Source organism: Athene cunicularia (assembly GCF_003259725.1).
Source record: "Athene cunicularia isolate RWA chromosome 6 unlocalized genomic scaffold, athCun1 chr6_part1, whole genome shotgun sequence".
NCBI lineage: Eukaryota > Metazoa > Chordata > Aves > Strigiformes > Strigidae > Athene > Athene cunicularia.
The window spans coordinates 26,115,602-26,139,709 of NW_020799105.1; the positions used below are offsets into that span (position 1 = coordinate 26,115,602).

The following is a 24,108-nucleotide window of genomic DNA, read 5'->3' on the forward strand; positions in this document are numbered from 1 at the left end:
CCCCCCACCCCCCCTTCTTTCTGGTTAAGTAAGAACCTTCCCTCTCCAAACCCCTCTGGAAGGGGTTTGCTGGAGCTGCCTGGTTTGGAGTCGGAGAGGTCTGTTCCTCCTCCTGTGCTCTGTGGGTTTCCTGCTGACCTGGAGCTCCTCGGACAGGAGGTGCCACGCAGGAGGAGGAGGGGGTCCTTCCCCCGGCGGCGTGCCCGTGCTCCCCCAGCGCCGGGACCCCACTGGCCTTGGAGACCCACAGGGATCACATTGGAGTTTTGTCCAGATTCCGCTGGGATTTTGGTTTTCCGCAGGGGGGATAGCCTTTGCCAACACAAAACCGTGAAAACTATTGTCTTCATGCATGTGCTAGCCCGACTAAAACTTCTCAGAAATGTTTTACCTTATTGGGAAACTTCTTTCTCCCTTTAAGCCCCTCCCAGACAGAGTACAGACTTGTCACTTATCACACAGGTATTCTGGGAAGAAAATGTTTTAAAATAGGGATTTTAAACTCTTGGTTTTAATTCAGAGTAAGAGATTCTAAAAATTCAAATGCCATTCTAAAACATTTTATTTTCGTTTTTGACGTCATCATGGCAGTTTTTGTATGTTGACTGATTGAGAAATAAATGATGATGGAGAAATAAATCCATCATAAAAATTCCTCAGTCAGCAAAAGGTCATCACAGTGGCTCTGTGCTTCAGGTGGCCTGTGGCCCTTTGAGATCTTACTGTAAATATAATTTACTGATCTGCAGCAGAGTTACTGCGCTTCTGTTTTTTAAAAAAAATAAATAAATAAAGCCAGGCAAGAACAGGGAGAGAGAAGGCGCATGGCAGGGACGCAGTCGTGGTCAGCTCCAAGAGAGGCAGGAGAAGGTCTGAGGTGAAGCGAAGCCGGTCAGGGCCTGGGCGGGCAGCCGGGGCTCCATAGCAACTGCGGCTGCTCCCCCGGGGATGGAGCGTTCTGCTGGGCTCAGGGCTTTTTCGAGCTGCTGCGTGGGTAAGTTGTTCCTGAGGATATATTTGTTTTCAAAATCTTTTTGGCTAGAAGCCCGTTTGCCAGTGAAGCAAGTCCTCTTCTCTCAAATGCACTTAGGGAGAGCGATGGTACGGCTGGGAATGGGGTGGCTGGGGGGAGCACGGGCTGGGTTTGCCTCCTGGGCTCTGAAGTACGAGGGAGGGGAAGGAAGAGAGATTCCTCACTGGCAGTCAGGCACAAACGCTTGTGTTTTCGGAGACCCACGAGGGAACTTGCTTTCTTTTTCTTTGGTATGGCTGTACGCTAAAGAGCTGTCAAAGTGTGGGTCAAACCCAAATCATTTTTTTTTCCTTAACCTGTGCTGTCAAGAGAAGCAGAAGGGTGAGACAGGGCAAACTTTAATCACAGAAAATATTTAGCTCAAACCAGGATATTTTATTTCCATTTTAAGGATATTATACAAAAACAAAGCAGTGTAAATCAAGAGCCAGACTGCTTAAAAAAAAAAAAAAATGAAGAAGAAATAGAGATGTTCCAGCCTTTCCTCCTCGTTCTCCCCCCATTTCAGAGACTTCACCTAGTCAGTGGATGGTTGGGGTGGCTCTGGGGGTGCTCTCCCTGCGGGAGGATCCGGGCTGGTGCCTCCCGGGGCTGTGGAGGAGGGTGGGTGTGCTGGCCGGCTGTGAGCCGAGCCTTCTGCAGGGGAGGACACCCAGGCGGGCACACAGGCTGCCCAGAGCCCCCGCGGTCTCCCTGGGGGTTTGGAACCTTGCTATTTTAAATTGTGGTTCTGCAGTGCTTCAGGCTAACATTGATTCCCTTTTTTAATTCAAGTATTCACCTTATGGTCTCCTGCATGCCATGACAATTGTATTCTTCTGTTTCTTACCCATTTACCCATTTATCAATTCTAAAACTCTCAGCTATACCTTTTATTTCTCATTTTACGCTGGGGACTGCATCCGCTCTGGGCCAGTGTTGTGTCCGCACAGTTGTTTCTCTCGGTGGATGTTGGTGATACACCGTAGGCTCACCGGGGCTGCGGGCAGGCGTTGCACTCCCTGGGTGACGCTGCCCGCGCCGTCGCCTGCCCCCTCCCCGCCGACAGGCACCTCTTGGTTTTCCTTATTTTCTCCGAGTACAAGACTGGCAGCGGTGCAGCTGTACGTGGCTTTTGGTGTTCTCTGTGGTAGTGAGGATCCGTGCTCCTCAGCGGCTTCCTCCGCAGCACCCATGTCACCGGGGTGTCCCCTGCGGCAGTGCTGTTTGGGTCCCGAGGGGGGGTGCTGGGGGGGGTGCCCAGCCCAGGCCAACAGCAGAAGGCTTTGGGAGATCCACAGCTCTCCGGGGGCTTGGGAAGTTTTCCTTGGTGCTGCTGTATTCCCCACATCCCTCAGCCATGGGCTGTCCCATGGTCTGTGTGGGGTCAAGGCCCTTTGTTAGAGGAAATACTTGAAGCTCTCACTGGCAAACACCTGCCAAGCTATAGCTGATCTTTAATATTTTAATGATTTGAACAGATTTATGGCTGCAGAGAGATGTAAAAGTTGTATACTTGTATTTCCTGCACCAATTTTTGGCCGCTGCTGGAGTACCCTGTGTCTCAGAAGCTGGATGGTCAGATGTTTTGTAACCCTGAGGACCTGGTGAAATCCATTGAGATTTGCAGGGTATGACTGGGATTCACCTGCACCAGCAGTGGAAGAAAAACAAGAAAATCTGTGTATGTAAATGACATCCATCGTGCTTCTAATTAAAAAATTGAAGGGAAAGGCTTTATGTAATTAAAATACATGTTTGCTAATTTGTTACAGGCTGAACTCTGAAGCGGTTCTTGGTTAGATGCTTCTGGAAGTAAACTCTCATCCTCCATAGTAACTGGATAACTTTCCCTCTGCACAGTTACGCTTACTCATGGCTTGAGATTCCAAGGGCCGGGTCTCGGGGAGGAGGTAGGGATGGGCTGCTCTGGTAGCAGTGGAAGCAGGGCTGTGGCTGTGGGCACCTCTGCCCCCACCAGGGGCTTCCCGATCTCCCTGCTCTGAGCGTTGTCCCCAAATCCCAACAGGGACCCCAGCCTGCTGCGCCCACGCCTGAGCTGGGCTGGACCCAAAGCTTGGCTTTTTCGGTTGTGCTTGCTTTTGTGAGTTATTAGTAAATAGAGTTTATAGTGGTGGTGACAGTATCTTTCTTATCTTTGTTTTATAGTGAGATGGTAAAAAAAAAAAAAATTGGAAAATAACCCCAGGGAAGAAAAAAAGTGAGTTTTATATTTTCTGGTGTAGAGGGGAACTGGGATATCTTGAAGAAGGAAAATAATCTTGTAGGATCAATACAGTGGTGCTGAGAGCTGCCAGGGGTTTGTGATGCTGAGGGGAACCCTGTGCCTCTCATCCAGCAGCATCCTCTCTGCAGGGAGCGGGGCAGGAGAGGAGAACAAACACAAGACGATGGTGCTGGGTTTGTGTCTCGGCCCTGCTGCGCGGCTGGCCCGGAGCTGTGGGCGTGCAGCCCTGGGGACAGCTCATCCTACCTGCAAGTGTGTTGCTGAACAGCGAGCTAGGCTGCTGCGTAGGGTGCTGTGAGAGACCGGGACAGGCTTGGGATTTGAAAATGTTGATTAGCTGCTTTCCCCCCCGCCCCGAGCTGTTGGAGCTCACAGTTTCTTCCCAGTGAGAGCCACAGTTTGCGCATCCAGAGCAGCACCACCCAGGTACTGCCGACTTCTGTAGGCTGAGCCTAACAGAGCGCGGTCTGCCTCTGCCCAGCTCGCCTGAACCCTACGCAGAAATTTCCACACGATTTCCACGCGCCATTTCTCCCTGGTTTCGGCAGCGCGGAGCAGAGGGAGGCAGCAGGGGCTGTAGTTGGGGTGAAGACCTTTTCCCTGCGCACCCCATTGCCCGGCCGTGCGCCAGGGCTCAGGCTGAGCCAACTGCCAGCCGCCCCGTGTCCGCGGAAGGGCCCAAGAGACGCCCTGGGCAGGCAGAGGCGTGGGGCAGGTGCTGGCTCCCGGGGTGATTCCCTCCTCGGGCAGGAGGCTGCTCTTCCACCGAGCTTCAGCTGCGTCGCGGCTGCTCACAGATGTAAGGATGTCTGCCTGGGAGCAGCGCAACTCCTAGGCTTATGATAAGACGCCACCTTTTCCTTTAAATACAGTGTAGACAGAGGTTGGGAATTTTTTCTTTCTTGCTCAGCCTGATTCCCATGCAGGCTTACATTTGATTTTTCCCCAAAGAAACTGTTTCCTGTTGTCATAACGTAAGCAGATGGGGAGGGTTCAGTAGAAATATCTCAGGAGAGACCGGCAGAGAAGTGGATCCAGGAAACAGATCCTCCCCGTAATATTGGCATGGTTTGGTAAGTTCCATCTGAAAAATAAAAAGCTGCTCCCTTTGCTGAGTCACAGCCCCCTTGGAGCTGGAGCTGTGACTAGCCGGGAGACGCCGCGCGGCTGGAGTTGAAGCAAAGGTGAGGAGAGGCTGTCCAGAATCCTTCTCGGGTGCATGCCTTGTCTGAATTGGGTTTTAAACCTCATTAAAGTATACTGGAAGTTCAATTCCGGCTGCAGGAGTGTACAGTGAGGTTTCAGTCGTGCGAGGCTGGGGGTTGCCCAGCTCTCCTCGGGCCAAGGCTGTGCAGGTCACGGCAGCAGCCCCTTCCCCTGCCGAAGGCGCAGCCCAGTCCTGCGCCCCTCGGGGGACCGTCCCGAGCCCAGCGCTGCCTCCTCCCCTGCCCCTGGCACGGGCATTGGCCCCCCAGGCCGGGGGAGCCCATCCTGCGGGGTGGGGGACAGGAGGGGCCGCGGCAGGCCGAGCAGGGCTGCGGGGAAGGAGGGGCCAGCGTGGCTGGAAGCCTTTGGTCTTGGTGGAAAGGGAAGTGCTGCGTGGTCTCCTCTGGCGGGTGGGATGGTGGGTAGGCAGGTGCCTGGCTTCCTCTGCTGACCACGTACACCTTGCACTGAAGCAGCTGAGGACGTGCTGTCAGAGCAGCCTCTCGGTGGCCCGAGTCTATTCTGCTCTCCTCGCGTTCATGAATTTTATGAATCTCCCCGTAGCTAAGGCCTGGTACTTTTCCAGGCTTTGCGCTGTTGTTTATTTGCTGGAGTTGTAACAGCTTTATTTATACTTGCTTCTGTACTGTGGTTCAGATGCACGGTCAGAGACTGTTTGCTTTCTGGAGCTTTTTCATCTTCTCAAGTCTACAGAACTGGGTGTCAAATGCAGAGAACAGTCTATGTGGGGAGGAGGGAGATAGGATTGTTGAAGCAAAGCCAGCTGGGTTTCCTTACAGCAGAGGAGCTGCAGGTAGTCGGGGGCACAGGAGCATTCACTGATCCCTGTTAAAATGTAGCATTTGACATTTGAAAGTAATTCTGGTTTTGTTGAAATGCTGCCAGCATATGTGTTAAGCTGACAGAAAAAATACTCTTTGGCTGTTATGTCAGATATTTACGTGGACATTTAATTTGTGGTCACTTGTAAATTGCAGATTTGTACTTTAAGAATAAGAACATTTCAAAAGCAAGTGTTAAGTTCAAGAAGCTATGACTGAATGTGTGTTTTCCACATACTTTTTAACAGGTTGTTCAAAAACAAACAGAAAGTTCCCTGGTATCTGTAGGGGCTGAGGTTCTGCCGCGGGTGGGTGCTGAGCCCAGGTGAAGGTCCTGCCGCCGCAGGAGGCTGTGGCAGGAGCTGTCATCCCCATGGGCAGGAGTCCCCATCCCGCGGGGCTGGCAGAGACATGCTGGGCTCCTGCGTTTTGCAGAGTGAGTGTTTGGAAAAGCGACCTTTGCTGGGCTGCAGCCCTGCGGAAACCTGCGCCTCTGCTCCTCCGCCTGTGTAACCTGCAGCTCTGCCCTGCCAGCTCTGCCTGTGCCCCCCGTGCAGGTCGGTGCCTGGCCCAGGCCTCTGGGTGCCTGTGCCGCCTCCGCCTGCTCCCCTCAGCCCAGCCAGAGCGGCTGCTGCCTCTCCCCCCGGCCCGTGTCCCTCATCCCGGAGCTCTTCTTCCTCCTCTCTTGCCCAGGCAGGTCCACTGCCAGGCTCTTACCAGGACATCCATCATGTTCCACTGGCCTTTGCACAAAGCAAGATGAAAGAAGAGAATACAGAAATCATAAAGAAAACCTAAACCAGAAGGGCAAATATTAAATGGCAGGGCCAGACACCTTGTTGTGTCAGCCTAAGGCCTGGCCTCGCCCTGCCTGATGCAGTTTGTGCAGGGGAAGTCCGGATCTAAACGGGGGATACGGTGCCCCTGCGTGGGGGGGTCACACACCTCTTTGTGCTGAGCCACGACCTTCTCCAAAAGCTCGCTGAAGGCAATTTTTATTTTTTTCTGGTATATTTTCAGCTGAAATTAATTTCCTAGCCTTTTTAAATTTTTTTTTTTTTTTTGAACAGCCCATCAGTTTTTGCAAGTGCAAGGCAGGGGGGTGTGGAGGGCCTGTCCTGAAGCTGTTCACCGCCAGCTGAGAACGGTGCCTTGGGAAGGGCTGCGGAGCTCGGGGGGATGGACCTGCCCGGCCTGACAGCCTTTGTGTCACAGGGGTGCACTCCCCGCCCCGTGCTGGGGGGCTGCTGCGTTCAGAATTGCAGCATTACTTGTTTTATTGCACTTGCTGAGGCGGGGATTTTATCACTGACTTCAGTAGGGACAGGATTGTAGTTTTAATTATACTGCAGTAGCAAACAGTTGTCAAGGAAAAAATACTTGTCTTGGACACAGTGTACGTGTTCTTTATGGCCATGTAAATATTTTAATTCTGTCCTAATTATAGCCTGGTTTGGGCCAATGTTGAGGTAAACTTTTGCACCTGATGCTGTGCACATGGTGTTCCTTTCTCTCAGCCTGCCAAAACAAAATGGGCTTAAAATACATGTAAAGTGTGTTCATCTTCACATTCTCCCCCTGTCACGGAGCTCCACAGCCCAGAGTGAAACATGCATCCAGCCTATACTTGGGTCCAACAGTTGAGATTTTACTACAAACATTTTTAAATGCAACACTGAGTGCTGACCCAAATCTGGACAGGGAACTCTGGGGTGATGTCGCTGCTAGTTGGAGGCCAGAAAAGCAACTGATCAACCCGACCCAGCTGGGATGCTCCTGTGTGCTGGACAACACAAAGACGACGTAACGTGATGTTTTGTCTGTTGGGTGATTTAATTGAGTCCAAGTTTAAAACCAGATGTAGAGACATGTTAGCTCTGTCACGCACACTGGATGTGAGCTGGGGTTAAGGTGAGGCATCAGGAACGAGGACAGTCTCTCCATCCGCCTCCTTGCGCCATGGTTAGACTGTGAGGCTCCACGGTTCTATTTATAGGTGTGATAACGCAGAATATTACCCTGCACAGGCTCCACGGACTGCGAGGCAGCTGGGCTCGGGGGCTGCCGTCCATCCCCGCACAGCGAGGCTGAGCGGGGGGTGGCCATGCCCCGTCCCTCGTGGCTGGAAGGAGAATGAGGAGCGAGATGTCATCCTGACTGAAACGGCCAGGGAGCCTGCAGCTGACGCACCTTGGTGGGCTTTGCGCGCAGAGTTCATTTCTGGAGAGCTCTCGGCTGTGTAGGGAGAATGCTTCACTCTTTAAAGCAATGTGGAAGTTTAATTATATGTCCAGAACTGTGTAGAAATGGTAACTAACTACGAGAAATGACACTGGGTTTTACTAATTATATGTGGCTGAAAATAAAGTGAGACTGCAGTCATTTTTACTATAGGCCTCTTAAAAAAACCCACTATCGCACCCAGTGTGTTAGAAAGACAGGCTGTATAAATCCAATTATAATTCTTTTATTTCTTTTAGCATCCTTCCACAGACAGAGTATGTAAAAGCCAGAATGGATTGGGGAAGCAAGGATCTAAAGCTGTGCCTTTCCGGGCTGGCGGAGGGGCTACACCTGCATACAAAGAGTGGTCTGGGCTGTGTGCTGCTTTACTGTTCCCAGCAGGTCGCCTCGGGGAGTTTGTGGTGCAGGATGTTTTCTGATCAGCGTGGCAGAGGCCCTGCTGCTGCCCGGGGACGCTCTGGTTCTCTGGTTGTAAAGGGTTTGTGCAAGGTGTCCTCAAAGCGAGGGTTTCAGAGCAACGTGGTTCTGCTCTAGGCAACGCTCGAGAGGCATTTGCAGCAAAACCTGTTGCGCTGCCGCTTTAGTTACTGAAGCTCAACCCAGGGAGACTGCTAGTCGAGGTGCTGTTGGACCTTGGATAAACCACTGGGGCTGGATGCGGCCGGTCCTGCTGCTGCTGCCGGCAGCGTGGGACTCAGAGCAGCAGCGTTTTTCTCCCCCATTGCATTTGGCTTGTGGTGGTTTGACCCCAGGAGCCCTGGAATGGCACTGAGCTGCTGCCGGGGTTTGTGGTGGGTGATAGAAAATGGAAGGTCCAGCTTTCCACTGGGAAAACCGTGTAGGTGCCTCCTGCCAGTGCCCCGTAGGGTGGCTGCGGCTTCTTGCATTAGAGTGAAAAAGTAAATGAAACGTCCTTTTCGCCTACATAATGTCAGTCATTTTGTGATGGCCTGTTTCATGTCTATTAAAAAAATCCACAGATCCTGATTCTTTTATTACCTGGTTGTACCTATTATGTTTTTTTTAGATGAATATGAGTGTAATAATTAGGACCTACTGCTTATCTTTCTGCAACATTGCAATGCTTTTCATCTTATTTCCCATCTCCTGCTATTACAGTCTAATATCTTATTTACCTAGCTGCGTACGCAACAGATGTCCTCGGTGATGATTTGATCTTTCCTTCTAAATCTCTGTGTGCAGGATATGTCAAATTGTATTTTTAAATATAGATTATCTTGTGCTTTCCCATATCAAATTTCGTGTTGCTTAGTTACCTAATTTTCTAGTTTGAGGTTATTGTTTTATTTTTTCTTCCTTTCTTGCTTTATATTCCTATCTCATCCTGACTGACCTAAATAATCCTCTACTATCAGCAGACTTTGATATCCTACTCTTTACTGTTTTTTTTACAGGTCACCAGCAGAAGATCAAACAGTGCCAGCCCTAGCTCTGGTCCCTGAAGCTCACAGCTGTGAACCTCCCCCTTTTAGTAGTAATTCCTCCTTTGCCTCTGTCCCCTATCCGTGACTAGTTTATTACACATCACGTTCCTGAATCTTCTGAAGCAGTTAATTACATAAGCATCCAGCCCTTAAGTGTACGCTGGGAAACTGAGATTCAGATTTACATTCTCCCATCCTTTGCACATTTACGTGCAGAGTGTCGCTGAGGTCATGTCTGCTAGCCCGAACACAGCTCACGTTTTGGGCTGAGAAACCCTTTTGTGTGTCTGCTTGGGCATGTACTTCTCTTGGTTTTAATGACCTATGTGTCTTTGCACAGTTCTTACATATTTTTGGTCCAGATTTTAACAAACTCGGGTTGCCCTGGAGCGGAGCAGCCGCAGCTGTTGCTGTAGGTTCTGTTGGGTGTCTCCAGCCTCACGGACTGTTGCAGACATGTGGTTCCACCCTGTGCTGCTGCTGGAGAACTTGCCTGGCTGCGCTGCCAGCGGTTGGTAGGGACACAGGCCCCTCAGGCAGCATTTTCTGTGCCCTCGGGCACCCCAACTGGCTCCTTGCAGGCAGAATCCCCTGCCTCCGCCGTTGAGAGCGGTGATCAGCTGGAAGGTCAGAAGCCAGATGGACGCATCCTCTTAGCTAAAGGTCAGTGTAGTGCAACCCATGCGAGAGCAACTTTCTCTGGAGGAGTAGGTGCAGAGGCTAAATGCTTGGAAAATCCTGCATCCAAATCCCAGCTTACCCAGACACTAAACAAACAGCCATGAAAGAGCTCCTCTGTGGCTGTTCCTGCCTGTAAATGGAGATGTTTGTGAGAATGTTTTCCCAGTTGTTTCACACAGCGCTTGCCACAGTGAAGAGCAAGGCTAGCACTTACCCTGATCCTCTGAACAAGAGGGAGATGTCTGCTCAGGAGGAGGCTCTCCCAGGGTAAGGCATCAGCGGGTGCTGTGGCCAGAAGGTGCCACTTGTGAATGAGTGATTGGCCATGGAAGCCAACTCCAGCAAGTCAATTTTAGTGATGCAATAGAGAGCATGAGCAGAAGCAGCTACTGGGGTTCCCCTTTTTCCTTTTTTTCCCTGCCACAATAGAGAGAGACTTTTCCATATGCTTTACATTTTTAAAAAAATCCAATTATATTTATATTCAACGTAATGCTTATTACATTTAGTGTAGCATTACAGGGACCAATTTGTGATGCTTGTTACTGACATTATATCGTGAGTATGATACGGTATACAAACTGTGGTTTTCCATAGAAGTCAGCCTGTCTTCTGGTTGTTAGTCTTGGTTAAAAAAGATTGCAGAGGTCTTGTGTCAAAAATAAGTTTTTCCCTCAGGAATGGATCCTTTGACTTCAAATGTTAAAGTTAGCTTGAAACATCCCTTACCCTTTTATCCCCCTTAAAAGCCTGAAATATTTAAGAAGGGGTCTGGTTTTGCCGTGCTGAAAGGAAGTCTTAACCCCCCCCTGCTGATCTCTTCTGTGAAACTACAGAGAAATGGGTCTCTGCCTGCCAAGCAGATTGGGTTGGTGCAGCATCTCAAATCAAATCAGCTTTAAAAAATCAGATTATAGCTTCAAAATTCTCAGCCGGGTACATCTGGTTAGTGCACAGGCACCTGCTAGCAGCAGTCACCTTGACAAGGGCAGGAGCAGTGCAGGGCCGCTCAGCACGCGGGAGGGTTCGTGGTTTGCCCCCTGGCTCCTGGCGTTTCTCCCTCCTCAGGCTGTGAATCAGCATTCCCCTTCCTACCTGTTGCTCTGCCTCTCCTGTGAGAAACACGAGCTTTGTCGCTGCAAGGGATTTCAGTATTTCTGTTTCGTTGTTGGGGAGGGCGTTTTGCCCTTGGGATTTTATTCAGTCATTTTCTATGGGCTGGCTTGGGGATTTTTTGCTTGGTTTGTTTTCAAAATGTTTTTAAAGGTGGACGTTTTCTTTACAGTTGGCAATACCTACTTAGCCAGAGGAAATTGGAGTACTTGTCCCTTTCTATGTAAATACTGGGTGGTTTGATGTTTGTCGTGGGTTGTAGGATCTGTTGGTTCTTGCCTTAGAGTTGGCTCCATAGCACAAGTGTCAGTGGGGTCCTTCTCTGTGCACCCCGTGCCCGGGTCAGACTCTGGTTTACAGGAGCGTGTCTGACTTCTGCTCTCCAAACTGACAGTTTATTTGCCCAAAACTGGTTAATCAGAATGGGCCCTGTGCGTGCCAACAGCAAATACAAAAATGGTTATCGAAGGGAGGTTCACTTACTTGGATTTGGGGAAACTGTGGCTAAATATGAATTTGCTTTCACATGTAAAATTCTTTCAAGGTGGCAATATTTTTCATGGTCATCTGGTCATCATTGTGTTGTAGTGGTTGGCTGCTATGAATAAAACTTTATATAGTGTTTTTCTTCAAAGCACTCAACCAGCTCTGCTATCCTCAGTCTCCCTGACTACTTTTCTGGTTTTCCCTCACGTTTCAGGTGCCCTGGAGATGGGCGGGTGGGGGAGGCCCCTCTGGTCACCCCCTGCCCCATGACCCTGGGGGAGATTCCCAGGAGAAGAGCAGCAGCCTCGGAGTGCCTGGCTCCGGTGAATCATCCCGTTTCCAGCTCGGAGGATAAATAACAACTTTTTATTTCCTAGCATTTATCCTGACACAGCTGTCTGTCCTTCCTTGCCCTCTCGGTGGCCCAAGGAGGCCGGCGGAGGGAGGAGCAGGGTGTTAGTGCCCGGATCCTCACTGCGGATGGCAGGTTCCTGCTGGCTGCAGTGCAGGTGGCTCCGGTGCCTCCTCTGTCACCCGGGGAGCCGATGGCGAGAGCCTGGTGGCCGCGGGGAGCGCCGAGGGGATGCGGCTCCTCCCGCCTCGCTCTTCGCCAGCGTCCGCACTCCCTGCAGAGATCTCTTCTCTCTAGAGGTGTATTGGAGCGCTTCTCTGAACTGGGATAACAGTACTCTTTTTTTTTTTTTTTAATCCTTTTCTGTTTGCTAAATATTTCCATATTTTTCTCTTAGCGTGTATTTTATTCAGTGCACAGCTGGAAATGTGCGGTATCAGGGAGCTGGGTGTTTTGACTTCTTGTTTCTTCATAATGTTTATTAGCCGTGAAAAGATTAAACAGTGGTCTGGTGTCCCTAAGGGTACCAATGCTAAACTCAGCAGTTTTTCTGATGTTTTTAAAAAAAAAAAAAAAAAAGTGTTACTTTGTAGCCAAGTGTATAAACTGAATAGAGCAGTTCTGATCTCCTGAGCAAGATTTACAAATAAGTGAAGGTTTGGTTTGTTTGCTTTTCTTAGTATCTCCCTTAGTAACTTTTAAGAGAGAGCTTGCAGAGGCGGGGGGGCTGTGGAGGGAAGCCTCCTCTGGCCAGGCCGCTGACCTAGAGCTGGGGGCTCAGGGGGTGTTTCTAGCTGTCCACAGCCCTCTTCCTGACTTCAGGGATGATTCCTGGCTCACCCCATGCCCAAGATTATTTTGAGTGGGTGCCGAGCTCTTGGTACAACTTCACAGTTGGTAAATCTGCCTGCCGGAGCTGCCCCAGGGCAGTGGGAAGCCCCAGTCCTACAGAGCAGTGATGACGTGCTGTGCTGAAGTTAGTGCTCCTCCAGCTTAGAGCTGCTGTTCTGACTTGTGAAAACCTTGGCTTTTTAAACTGACAGAGGTGACCTTCTTGTTTTGTCTTTTGTATCTGTGAATAGCTTAGACCTCTTACGTGTGGGGCTCTGCAGCTCTTTCCTTTACAAAGACAAAATCTTAGACTCTTGTCTCCCAGATTATGAGAGGTTGCACGAGTACATGGATGAGCACCAAAAATTAAAAAGTACTGCTCTGACTGAATCCTGCAGAGCTCTGGTATATTGAATTGCCAACTGCATTTGGGAAGGAATATAAGGCTGAGTTAATAACCCCCAGAACACATTTCCAGAACTGTTTTTTGTTTTCCTTCCACATGCTATGATGTTACCGTGTGATAGAAACCCCTGTACCTAAAATAATTGCAGCTAGTTGTGTGGCTGTAAATCCATATAAATGACTGCCATGTCCATTGCGGTTTTCCCACCCCAGCTCCAGTTCTCACACCCAGTACTCTTTTAGTGCTGCCCACTTCCAGTGTTCAGAAGCCCCACAGTGTGGTACTGAGCACAGTCTCAAGTGATGGTAATGTGCCATTTGAACAGCTTCCCTTTCCTGAACTCCATTGCCATCTCTAAATTGGGTATCTCTCTTGGCTTTATCTTCTCTAGCAACGTTCTTGCCAGAAGCTGCCCAGCGTGAGGAGCAGCACGTTGTCCCTTCGGTTACAAGAACGCGAATGATCTCCCTTTCACCAGAATTTACCTAAATCTCTCTTGGTTTTTCCCAGGGACCTCCTTCCCGTCTGAGATCATGCTGGAGGGCTCACACTTGATTCCATGAGACTTTGGACCTCCATCCCCCACCAGGACTGCCCTCCACAAGCAGATGTTTGTGGGAGAGGAATGGTGTGAATCCCCAGCGCTGTCGCCTTCGGTGGGTACCGCGGCCCGGCCCCCTAAAGCACCGCCACAGTCAATCCCAACCAGTCTGTGTGATCATGGTTTTGCTTTTCTTTCCAAATCAGTTTATGGGCAAATGGACATGCTCGCTAGTAAATAAATGGGCAGAGATGGGCTGAAATTAGGGAGGGGAGTCTCAGCATTTATTTAGGATATTTAGTAATGAAAAATAAGATTTGAAATAATCTGATCCTTGTTTTTTTCAGGCTGAAGGATCAGCTTTTTGTTAGCTTGATAGGAATCTAACAACTTGCAGCGGTTTTCATTTGGGACAGTAATCGACTTTCCATTCAAATTCTTGTCTGTTGCTGTGTGTAGATGTAGATGTAGTAGATGTGTGCCCAGTTCCAAACTGAGAAATGAAACAAACTGTCAAATAGAAATATCTTTTTTGGCTAACCATGGTCAGCCTAAAGGAAGGTTCCTCCTCCAGTGAGTGTCCTTCCATGCTGCCTAGTTCTTCAACGCTGAGTCTGACGAGGATGAGTCATTCTGGAAATTAGTCTTAATTCTGAAATCTAAAATGCAGTGTTTTTGTTGTCACAGTGGAGTCTGTTATTTTCAAGCTAATTTATAAATTAAATAAATCCAAGAGCTGAAAATCTTTTATAACAGTGTTGCAGTTAAATACTGCCTTTTCCACTCTCAAATCCAGCTGTGTTGCATGTTCATGCAGAAGAGGGTTGGAGAGGTAGCATTAAATAGTTATTTAGGGATGCTAATAACATGCTTAAAATGTTTCCATCAAGTGCTTCTGGATCATACGATGCCATCTGTGTTACAGCTGATTGTAGTTAATTATACAGGCATGAATTCCTTGGGAAAATGGATGGCATTACTCAAACAGTTTGTTTGTGATCAAGATAATGGAATGACACAATATTAAACTGGCAGAATTAAGTCTGAAGTGCCTTCCTCACTAATAATCCTCCACAAATCAGTAGAATTGCTCCAGTTTAACTGAGAATTGGTATAGGTGTACTACTGCAATATTACTGCAAAAACTCCAATGGATTTAGATACTTAATTAGTCCACAACTTAGGTGTGGAGTATCTGAAAAGAAAAGAAAAATTAGCTTCCTACAGAATAGCCACTATTTCTCATGAATTATTTCACTTCCTGAGATTTAGCCCCAAGAAATATAAAAGTTAAACAGGTGTCATGCTTTAAAATGTACATGTTCGAGATTTGGCAGCAATTGTCTTCCAGTGCTGCAACTGGATTAATCTCTTCTGTTTTACTATAAACCATTAACTATTCACATCACCGACACCCAGCTGTGTTTTGCATTTAAAAAACCCAACAAACTGTAAAACTTACGATGGCAGCTCAGTGGATGCGTTTAGATGTGCCCGTGTGTGCTCACTGTGCACACGCACACGGTACCTCTGCATATCGAACCTATGTACACTACATATCTGCAGGATTTTGCTTGGGTTTTGTAAACATGGTCCACCCATCAACGAGTTAAAGCTAACTATGGTTGAAGGATTAATCTTTGAGGAAAAATTCAGGTCAGTCAGGATTTGACATGTGTCTGTTAAAGCTGTTGTTGGAATTGATCTAATCCCAAGCAAACTTTGGCTAGACTTCCATCTGCAGAGACTCATTACTGCATGGGGGGCGTTGGGGGGAGAGCGTGCTCATTATTTCTAATTTAAATCAGATATTATTTCACCGAAGGTAAGTTTCAGAACTTATTTCCCACTGGGAAATGTTGGTTGGTTGTTTTTTTTCCCTTATGGAAACTGTGATTTGCTCTAAACCAGCCAACTGCTGGGAAGGGAGTATAGAACTCTGCAATATGGGTCGCCCGTGAGGGATTTGCTGGCATATGGCAGTGCCTGGTAGTTGTGTTTAGAGTGGAAATCTTCGAGACAAGACAGTGTTTCCCGGTGAGCACGGCCCGGATTAAAGCAGAGCCCCCCGCACACGTGCCCCGCATCCGCGCCCTGTGCACCCGGGCTGTGCTGCCACCATCTCCTCCTGGTTCTGAGGAGGAGTTTTGTTCTGAACCTGAAACTTTCTCTGGAAAAGCATGGTCAAGACAGGTCTGCTCCTTTGGAAGTCTGGGTTGAGTTACCCATGTTTGACTGTATTAAAAAAAAAAAAAAAAAAAAAAAAATAAATCCTCGTGGGCTGTATACGGGAGCTAAACAACATCACCATATGTACATGACAATACATGTCTTGGCAATTATTTCTTGATCTCCATGCTTTCAAGACTTGCAACCTGCTTACTGTATTTTTCCATGTAATTTCCAACAGGTTTTCTTTTCATATTGCAGCCGAATGAATAATATACTGTTTGTGACAAGTGGTTGTACAGAAAAAAAACCCAAAACACAAAACCAGCACATGATCCGGTCACATTGGCAGAGCACTTTGGTTTGGCATGAAATACCTTTTCAGAACAAAACTCATTTTCTTGCATTCAGACCTGTAGACTGTCAAAATCCTAAATGAAAAATCAAGATTGCTCAAGAAGAGCTGCCCCATATGAGGAAGTGGGAACTCAGCCAGAGACGATATTACATTTTCTTTCTATTATAATATTTTGAGATGCACCAGAGACTCAGACAGGTTTGTCTAAACTAATTAATTATAACAATTTGTCAAAAATAGAAAACAGTGTTGACAAGGCTGTATCATACATTTGAAATTTTCAGGTTTTGTAAGAATAGTGTTGGTTTTAAGCCACATTTTGCTGAAAATATTAGTACTCTGGGTAGGGATTTATTCATTTATTTTTAAATGCAGTGAAACACTGCTTTCAGAAACTGCTATCTAGAAAACACATTTTGCAATTAGCCTTGATGTCTGAATTGCAAGTCAGGAGGCAAAAAGAATGATAAACCTTGCTAAAGGCAGCTTATGATGCATTATTAATGCTGTTTTCAATATCAAATGTGCCAGGGATCATATGCATAATATATTCTCTCAGAATCAAAAATATGAAGACCCTTCTGGTCTGTTAAGGTGATGTGTCTTACAGGTGTCCCTCTCTACAGAACTCATTGCAGAAAAAAAAAAGAAGTAAAAATAGAAAGGGGAGGTGAGTGGTTTTGTAGGAAAAGGCTCCTGTGCCCGGCAGCGGCGGTGGGGTCCCTCTAGCTGGGCCCTTGGCGGCAGGGACGGGACCTGTGAGGGGCTGGGCTGGGCCCTGGGGGTTACCTGCCCCCCGCCAGCTGTGGGAGCGGAGCCCCGAGCAGCCCCGCCAGCGTGGGAAACCCTCCTTTGCCACGCTCGCTGTCGGCACCGGGGTGTTGGCTTGGGAACGTTGTTTTGTGAAAAGTTTTTCTCCTAGCGTTTGGGAGAAATGCTCTTTTAAGAGTGGCGTTGGTCTGCCAGTCGCCAGCTGGCTCTTCTGCCCGCAGGCAGACACCGTGCTCTCCGTGTGACAGGACCGGCACTTCTATCAATACAAATAACTACTTCGAGTTCCCAGCAGTGCTGCTTCTCCCGTTGCATAGATAGAAGCTCGTGGCTGTCCCTAGAAAGCTGTCTTAGTCCAGTCTGAGTTCCCTTTATTATCCCTGGGAGTCAGAACCCAGCATACAGCAAAGGGACCTACAGCTCCAAAGAAAAGGTCTCGATCCCTTTATGGTCTGCAGGACAATGAATGCAGGAGGGGGCCTCTCTCTGTATCACCAGTTCTTGAAAAAAAACCCACACCCCTGCTTTCAGGCTTTCTTCTTCAATCTGTACAGCGACCTGGCTGTTTGAGAAATTTTTGTCAGGAGCCGTGGCCAGGGAGGCCCCTGCACTTATTTCCCACGCAGGCTGCCCCAGGCCACACTGGTACGTTTTCATTCTCTTGTTGCCCAGCTCGGAGAGAGGTGTGTGCCACTGAGGGATGAGGCAGCCACAGCCCTCTGGGTTGTGCAGGAATGTCGGGGGAGAAAGGGCTCTTGTGTCCCCGTGTTCCCTTGCACCCGTCCTGCTGCTTCCTGCACCCCCAGAGCAGAAACCAGTGCTGCCCAGCAGGAGCCTGCTGGGAGCCAGGCAGGAGCCAAAGGGCTCGGTACAGGGGGGCTGGGACCTCCCGGGGAAAGGCAGAGCAGCAGAGGAATTATTTCACCAGAAAGGGTCTGCTCCTGGGGAGTAAGTCACAGGTCGCATGTCAGACCACAAGTGAGTTGCTTTTGCTTGTCCTTCCTGCAGCCCCTTTAGCGTGGAAAAACCAGTGACGGGGGAATGGTGCATGTAACGTGTTTGTTGAAGATTTTATCGTCTGACACAGTCTTTGTTGTACATACCGCTAATGGTTGCTTTTTGTTGGTTTTGCCTTCAAAATCTCTGTCCTTGCATGTGAACAGCAAGTCTTGATTATATTTCTTGGCTTACCAGGAATAACTCAGCCTGGTCAGTAATAACATACCCTGCTCACATGGATTTTAATCTGTTTGTACTTAGAAGTTCAAGAGCCTGTAGCCTTCATTAGTTGAAGTTCTCATGGTATCTTTGAAACCAGTGGAGTTTCAGTGAAAGTGGATTATCTGAAGATCTTCGTATGGTGACTCGTCATTACTGGTTTGCATAGAACAGGGCGAAGTTACAGTTAAACCCCTGAAGTGAGCGTCTGGTGATGTGGAGGCTCCTCGTCCCCGGGCTGGCTTTCCCCTCCCGCCCAGGAAGAACAGGTTCTGTCAGCACAGAGCCTTCCGCAGGGACCCCAGCGAGGGGGGACCCTCCTTTTCTGTCATTCTGGAGCGTGTGCCTCGTCCGGTTCAGGGGGGACGTGCCGGCGTCTGCCAGCTGGGGCCTGAGCTTGGTGTCTCCAGGATCAAAGGCAGCTGGTGGCCCTGGGCGACCGGCGCCTCCGCCAGGGTGTTGAAATGTGCGTGGGAAGGCTCCTGCCCCCCTGTCTCCACGGGCTCCTTCCCGCTCCCCGCGACCACAGCTACAATGGACATGGCCCTTGTGCACCATGAGGGAGGGGAATCGTGCTCCTTTCTTGCAGGTTTGCCTGGGAGGAGCCTTCCCCGTTCCCTCTGCTGCGACGCACGGCGCGCAGAGCACTTCTCCATTGTTCTGCAGCTCTCCTTGCTTTTGGTTCATTTGTGCGTTACCAAGACTTATCAAATTCCTATTATCTGGATCTCCTAATCCTTGGATCTTATTCTTAGCTACATTCAAGTTTTATCATTATGTCCCTTTTCATCCGTAAAGATTTAATTGAAAGAGTCCTCAGCTAATTTCTGTGTAGTTCTTTTCGAAGCAGGCTTATTACTTTAAGCACCGGCAAGGGAGCTGATTTTTCTTTGGGAAAATCTCATTAAGGCTTCAGCATTCCAGTCTGGAAGACGTTTCCAACATCAGCCCCTTCGCCCCCGCGGAGCCAGTGGGAGCCCGTAGGATCCGAAGGGCAGCGCCGTGCCCTCTCCTGCCTCGCCTCCAGGTTCCCGTGGGACGTGCAGAGACGAGGCACCGCTGGGCAAGCGGGGGGAAGGCCTGGCGCTGACGGCTGGGGGGTGGGTGCCGGACACCGGCCGTGACTTCGACCAGTGGAGCCTTCGCACAGCTTGGCTGGGGGGGCTGCAGCCTCTGGCGGGCGTCCACCCGAGTGCACCTGGGCTGCTTTTACGGGATAACAGGGGCCACCTTGCTGATAACACTTCAGAGCTTCTTTACTGGTTTCCTGGGCCTGCTCGGAGCAAACGTTGCAGTACAAGCCTTTCTGTCTCGAAATAAGCTATACCAATTTTAATTTACATTTTTCAGTAGAGGAAAAATCAGTTTTAGGCAGATGCTTGGTGTGAAATGTGTCAACTCGTACAAATAATCCTTGGTAACATTTTACACGAAATTTAAAAGCTTAAACACCGACAGAATGAGGACACGTGGTGCTACAAATCGACCTCAGCCCGCATTCCCAGCGAGCGGACTGTGCTCAGGTGCCCGGCTCCGCAGGGGAGGTGCCGGGGCTGTGCTCCTCCGCTCCATGCTCCGAGGGGCTCTCGGACCCTGCCTGCACACGGTAACAAAATGATTCCTCTTCTGCTCCGCGGATCCTCCGAGCCCCCGGGGAGTGTGTGCGCAGGGTACGTGATGCTCTGCGCCGCCTCCCAGAGAAGGGGCTGCGGGGCTGCCCCCCTCCCCGCCCGCCTCTGATAACATCTGTGCCTCCCAGCCTATGGGGACTGCTGCCTGGGTTTGATTTTCTGTAAACAAACAAACAAGAATTCTTGCAGCCCTTGTCTGTCAAAAATAATCCTTCTGATTGAAATTATTCTCACAAATCCCTGTATCCTTCCAATTATTATTTGCCTGGCAGTCAGATGTAAGCAGTTAAAAGCTTGTATTATGCTGCTTCTCGTTTCCTCAGGTTGTGAAATAACCTGGCTCCACCTGGTGCATGTATCATTGTAACATATCACTTAAGAAAATAATTGTAATATGCAAAAATGCTTCATTAGTTGCGGCAGGTAGAGTTCAGCGCCTGTGGCTACAGACTGCCCCATTTTTTTATCTATAAAGAAAAATAGTTTAAGGCCACCACTGTAGATCACTGATGTATTGTGTCTTCTTGCACAGCAAAGTAAGAATCTTAAATGCAACAAACATCTCCTCCTGTTTCTAGGCTTTTCAGGCAATATCTGTAAAATTTTATTTTTCTACTTCTCTGACCATTTTTTCTTATAGAAACTTCAAGGCTACAAAATCAAGCATCAGACTTGAGAAACAACAAAATTAAGACTGTTTGTACCACCTTGGTTTGGTCAACCAATATCAGGATTTTTTTTTTTTTTTTCCCCTCACTTTTTTCTCTGAGTCTCAGGCTCCCCACTCTGACCCAGTGTAGATCTGTAGTGACTTGTCCTACTTGATCTCCGGCTCTCAGCAGCTTTGCCCAGTTACTCCCAGGCTCCCGCCAGTCTCTTGAATGCTCTCAGCCCTCTCCTGGCTTCAGCTCCCATTTATTTATCCCCCGAGGCAGCTGCCTCCCTCTGCTCTTTTCTCCCTAATGGATACAGGTTTTTGCTCTTAGAATTCAAATCAGGCTGTTCTATTGTTATTATTGTTGTTGTTATTACTACTACTACATTTTTATGTTACTCTTATTATTCTGTTACTATTTTACTATTATTATTTTTTGTTATTTTATTATTACAGCTGCCCTGAACTGTTAAGCCTCTCTACTCATCCTTGGACAGGGAATAGTGCTGCTCCATTCTGGTTTTGACTCTGAGTCATGATGAATAAACCAATGCATTGAAGGTCATCGTCCAAAAAGATTGTTACCCAGGTTAGTATTAAGAAGGTTGGAAATATTTTCCCAAACTTGAGCTGGTTTGTGTATGTTTATAGCATAACTTAAACAGATCTTTAAAACAAGGATTTACTACAGAAATGTAGTGACAGTTAAAAATAAATCCTGGTGAGTTTTTGAACTGAGAAATACATATAATCTGTTCAAGATGTAGTTTCATCTAAGCAAGTCAAAGTTTTCTAGTGAAAAGTTTTTTCATTAGATTTTACATTCTTCTGCAAATGTCCTTGTTGTTGTAAAATTCCTGACCAGTTCTGCCTTTTGCTCTGAAACAGTGAAACCATGTTGTCCTCGTCCTTGGGTCAGAAGTTGGCCCAAGTCTTGTCCGAGAACTTTGCTGAAAGGCAGAGCCTTTATACCACTGGCCTTCGTACCTCCTCTGTTACTGTAGTTTTTAGGATCATCCTGTTCTCTGAATATTATTTTGATCCTTCTCTTTGCTGATGGTGTTTCCCCATCCTGCCTCACCACGAGTGTGTATCTTCTGTGTGAGGTTGTTAGTTGGTCCTCTAGGCGTTCCAGTAATGATTTCACTCTCATTAATCTTTTCATAGACAATTTTAAAATAAACTTTGATGGCGAGTCAGCTTTGTCTAGAGGCAACTGTTTCTTTGTGTGTTGCTGTTTATCATGTAAATAGGAATGAACTGGGTTTTCACATCCGTAGTCTATATCCACAGATTGAAAAATTGCACAGGATAATTATCAAGGAGCTTGTGCAGCAATGTGGGAATTCTCCTTCCGTAGTGCTTTAACAAAGTAATGTTGTTATAAGAGAAGATCCTAGAGAAAGTACACACGGTGTGAGGGAAACCCTGGGGAAACATCTGTATTTTGGGACTAGAGCAGCCAGTGCCCACATTCCACTGCTCCGGAGCTGAACAAGCCTCCAGTCCACAACGTTTTGCCCAGAATGTCCTCAGGTTTCTATTAAATTAAATCTGTTCATGCTATTGATGAGCACTGAGTTAAGTACTGATGAGAGGAAGGACTGACAGCAACCTGAACACCCTCCTACTGACTTGTTCAGCGCAGAGTCATCAAGTGCATAATATTAATGAACTGTCTGTCTGAATCTGCAGCTCTAAGAAATGAATCAGATGAAGTAAGGACAAGCTGTGATCCCCTCTGTCAAGTTCACCTCTGTGCAGACAACTCACAGGTCACAGGGATTGGATTTGATGAATAGATTAATTATTTATTTTTACAAAGAACTCGGATAGAGTTTTCTGAACCATAGGATGGGCTCAGCATAAAAATGGCATTAACAGATAAAAAAATACCATCTTCCTCCCTGCCCTTATCTGTCTTTGTCTCAGGTTGCAAATTCTTTGGAGCGAGGTTGTGTCTCACTCTTAGGCTCCCTGTGCCTGACAGTTATACTAAGCTAGAATATGTTTTTTGTGAGGAGGTGTTTTCAATAACTCTTACTCTCTTTCCTTCATAGTATTGACTATAGAGTTTAATTGATAATATGAGGTTGTAAATTTGGCACAGCCTCTACAGACTTCAGTAATGCTTCCCTGTTCCAGAGCACTGCTGTTCATTTTGGGGCAAAGTCTCTGTAGGAGAGTTTTGAAATAAAACCCAACAAATGCATGTAGCTTTTAGCACTTCATTTAATATTATAGTATCTGTTTTACTGACAAACCTGGTTACCATTATAAATTGGCTATGTTGTATAATTTGTAAATGTGTTGGGATTAATGAGTTGGCCCAGAGTGCAAACTATATTAATATATTAATTCTGTGAATTTTAGTCCACTTTTCCCTGGCGCTCTGCTGTTTAGTAGCATTAATTTGCCTGTCTCAGGGTTTTTTTACTTAGATTTAACTCCAAACCTTTTTGTGTGAATAAAACTCCTACACTGTTACCAGACTTAGATAAACCTATATAGATCTTAATTGCTGTTTTGGTGATGCACCACACACTCCTGCCTGGAAAGCTTCTGCTGCCTTTGGGTGATCTCTGCTTGCTTCTGTAGCTTCTCACTCTATTACTTTTACTATTTTCATCATGAATATCTGAAAAGTATTTGTAGAAAATCAAACATTTTTTTTCCTTAAGACTTTCTTTTAAAGAACATAGAAGTATTCTGCCTATGCTAAAATAGTTTTCCCAGCTGTTGCTGCCTCCCAGCCCTGACAGCGCCAGGGGATGGTGCTTGGACATCCCTCCCGAGCATCCGCATCCTCTGCGCTGTGTGAATTCCACTGCAAAGGAAGGGACAGAAAACCTTCACAGTTTGTCATTTAAATATCCTGCTGTAGACAGGTGTAAACCAAAATATTGTTGCCCCTGACAATGTGTCTAGCTCTCACTTAACCCAGGGAAGAGCCACTTCAGCTGGCTGACGTGTACCTCGTGCTCTCTACTTCAAGGTCTTTCCCAACCCAGGCAACTCTGGGATTCTGTGACTGTGCATGAGGTGGGTGTTGTGTCACCAGCTCACCCCCGGGCTCTGACCATGGTTCTGTGATTTTTCCTCCTTCCAGGCAAGTAAGAAAGTGTAGTGGGACAGAGGCAAGGACGAGAAGCCCCGAGCGAGCGCTGGGACGAGGGCCCCCGGGCGGGACTCCCCTCCCTGCGGCGCGGCCTCACCATGTCCAAGAAGGGCTCCAGCAGCCGGGCCAGGGGGGAGAAGCCGGACGCCTTGGCCGCCTTGCAGGCTGCCAACGAAGAGCTCAGGGCCAAGCTCACCGACATCCAGATAGAGCTCCAGCAAGAAAAGAGTAAGGTGTGCATCTTTTCCTTTCCTTGCCCAATTTATTAAAACAAAGCTAGTCTGGTGTTTGTGACTGCTAACCGCTCTTTGCCTCGCTCCTAGCTGACTCCTACAAACTGCCACAGTAAATCAGAGCGCACGCACCTGGAGCTCGCCCTCTGTGGGAGACAAGAGGCAAGGCCTTTACTGCAGATTTTTAAATAGTTCTTGTATTTATAATGTGCATATGGACAAAAGATCTCGGAGACTGAGGGTGCTTTGGAGTCACGGCTCTCGTGGCAAAGCCGGGCAGTGAGGGTGCCAGTCCCTGGGCAGGCAGGGCTCGGCTCGCTCCTGCCCGCCAGGCAGAAAGGAAACTGAAAAATCGCCTTGCTAAATGCCAGCAAAAGGTCTGGAAAAACAAACCAGCTCAAAACAGGTGGTGTAAGCGTGGGGGTGGGCTGAAAGTTGCCCAAGTCCTTTGTTTCTCTTACTACAACTTTTCCTAGTAAATATTTACCTATTTCTGAGGATGGCTACATCGAGGGGTTTGAATGCAATTTCGTGTTATTCAGAAATTC

At 48.0% G+C, this 24,108-nt stretch overlaps 1 protein-coding gene across 27 annotated transcripts in view; it reads left to right on the forward strand.

Annotated features, from left to right (window-relative positions):
* Window positions 1-24,108, forward strand: part of JAKMIP3 (Janus kinase and microtubule interacting protein 3) — an 83,898-nt gene that overhangs the window by 16,783 nt on the left and 43,007 nt on the right. For 24 of the 27 annotated variants that reach the window (XM_026851671.1, XM_026851674.1, XM_026851683.1 and 21 more), the window contains 3 exons: window positions 13,377-13,522; window positions 20,666-20,798; window positions 23,319-23,560. In XM_026851671.1, the coding sequence (XP_026707472.1) occupies window positions 23,426-23,560 (135 nt within the window). In that variant the 5' untranslated portion in view covers window positions 13,377-13,522; window positions 20,666-20,798; window positions 23,319-23,425. Of the gene's footprint in view, window positions 1-4,165; window positions 4,445-13,376; window positions 13,523-20,665; window positions 20,799-23,318; window positions 23,561-24,108 lie in introns of those variants that run through there. The other 3 variants (XM_026851673.1, XM_026851670.1, XM_026851697.1) reach the window with 3 other exon arrangements.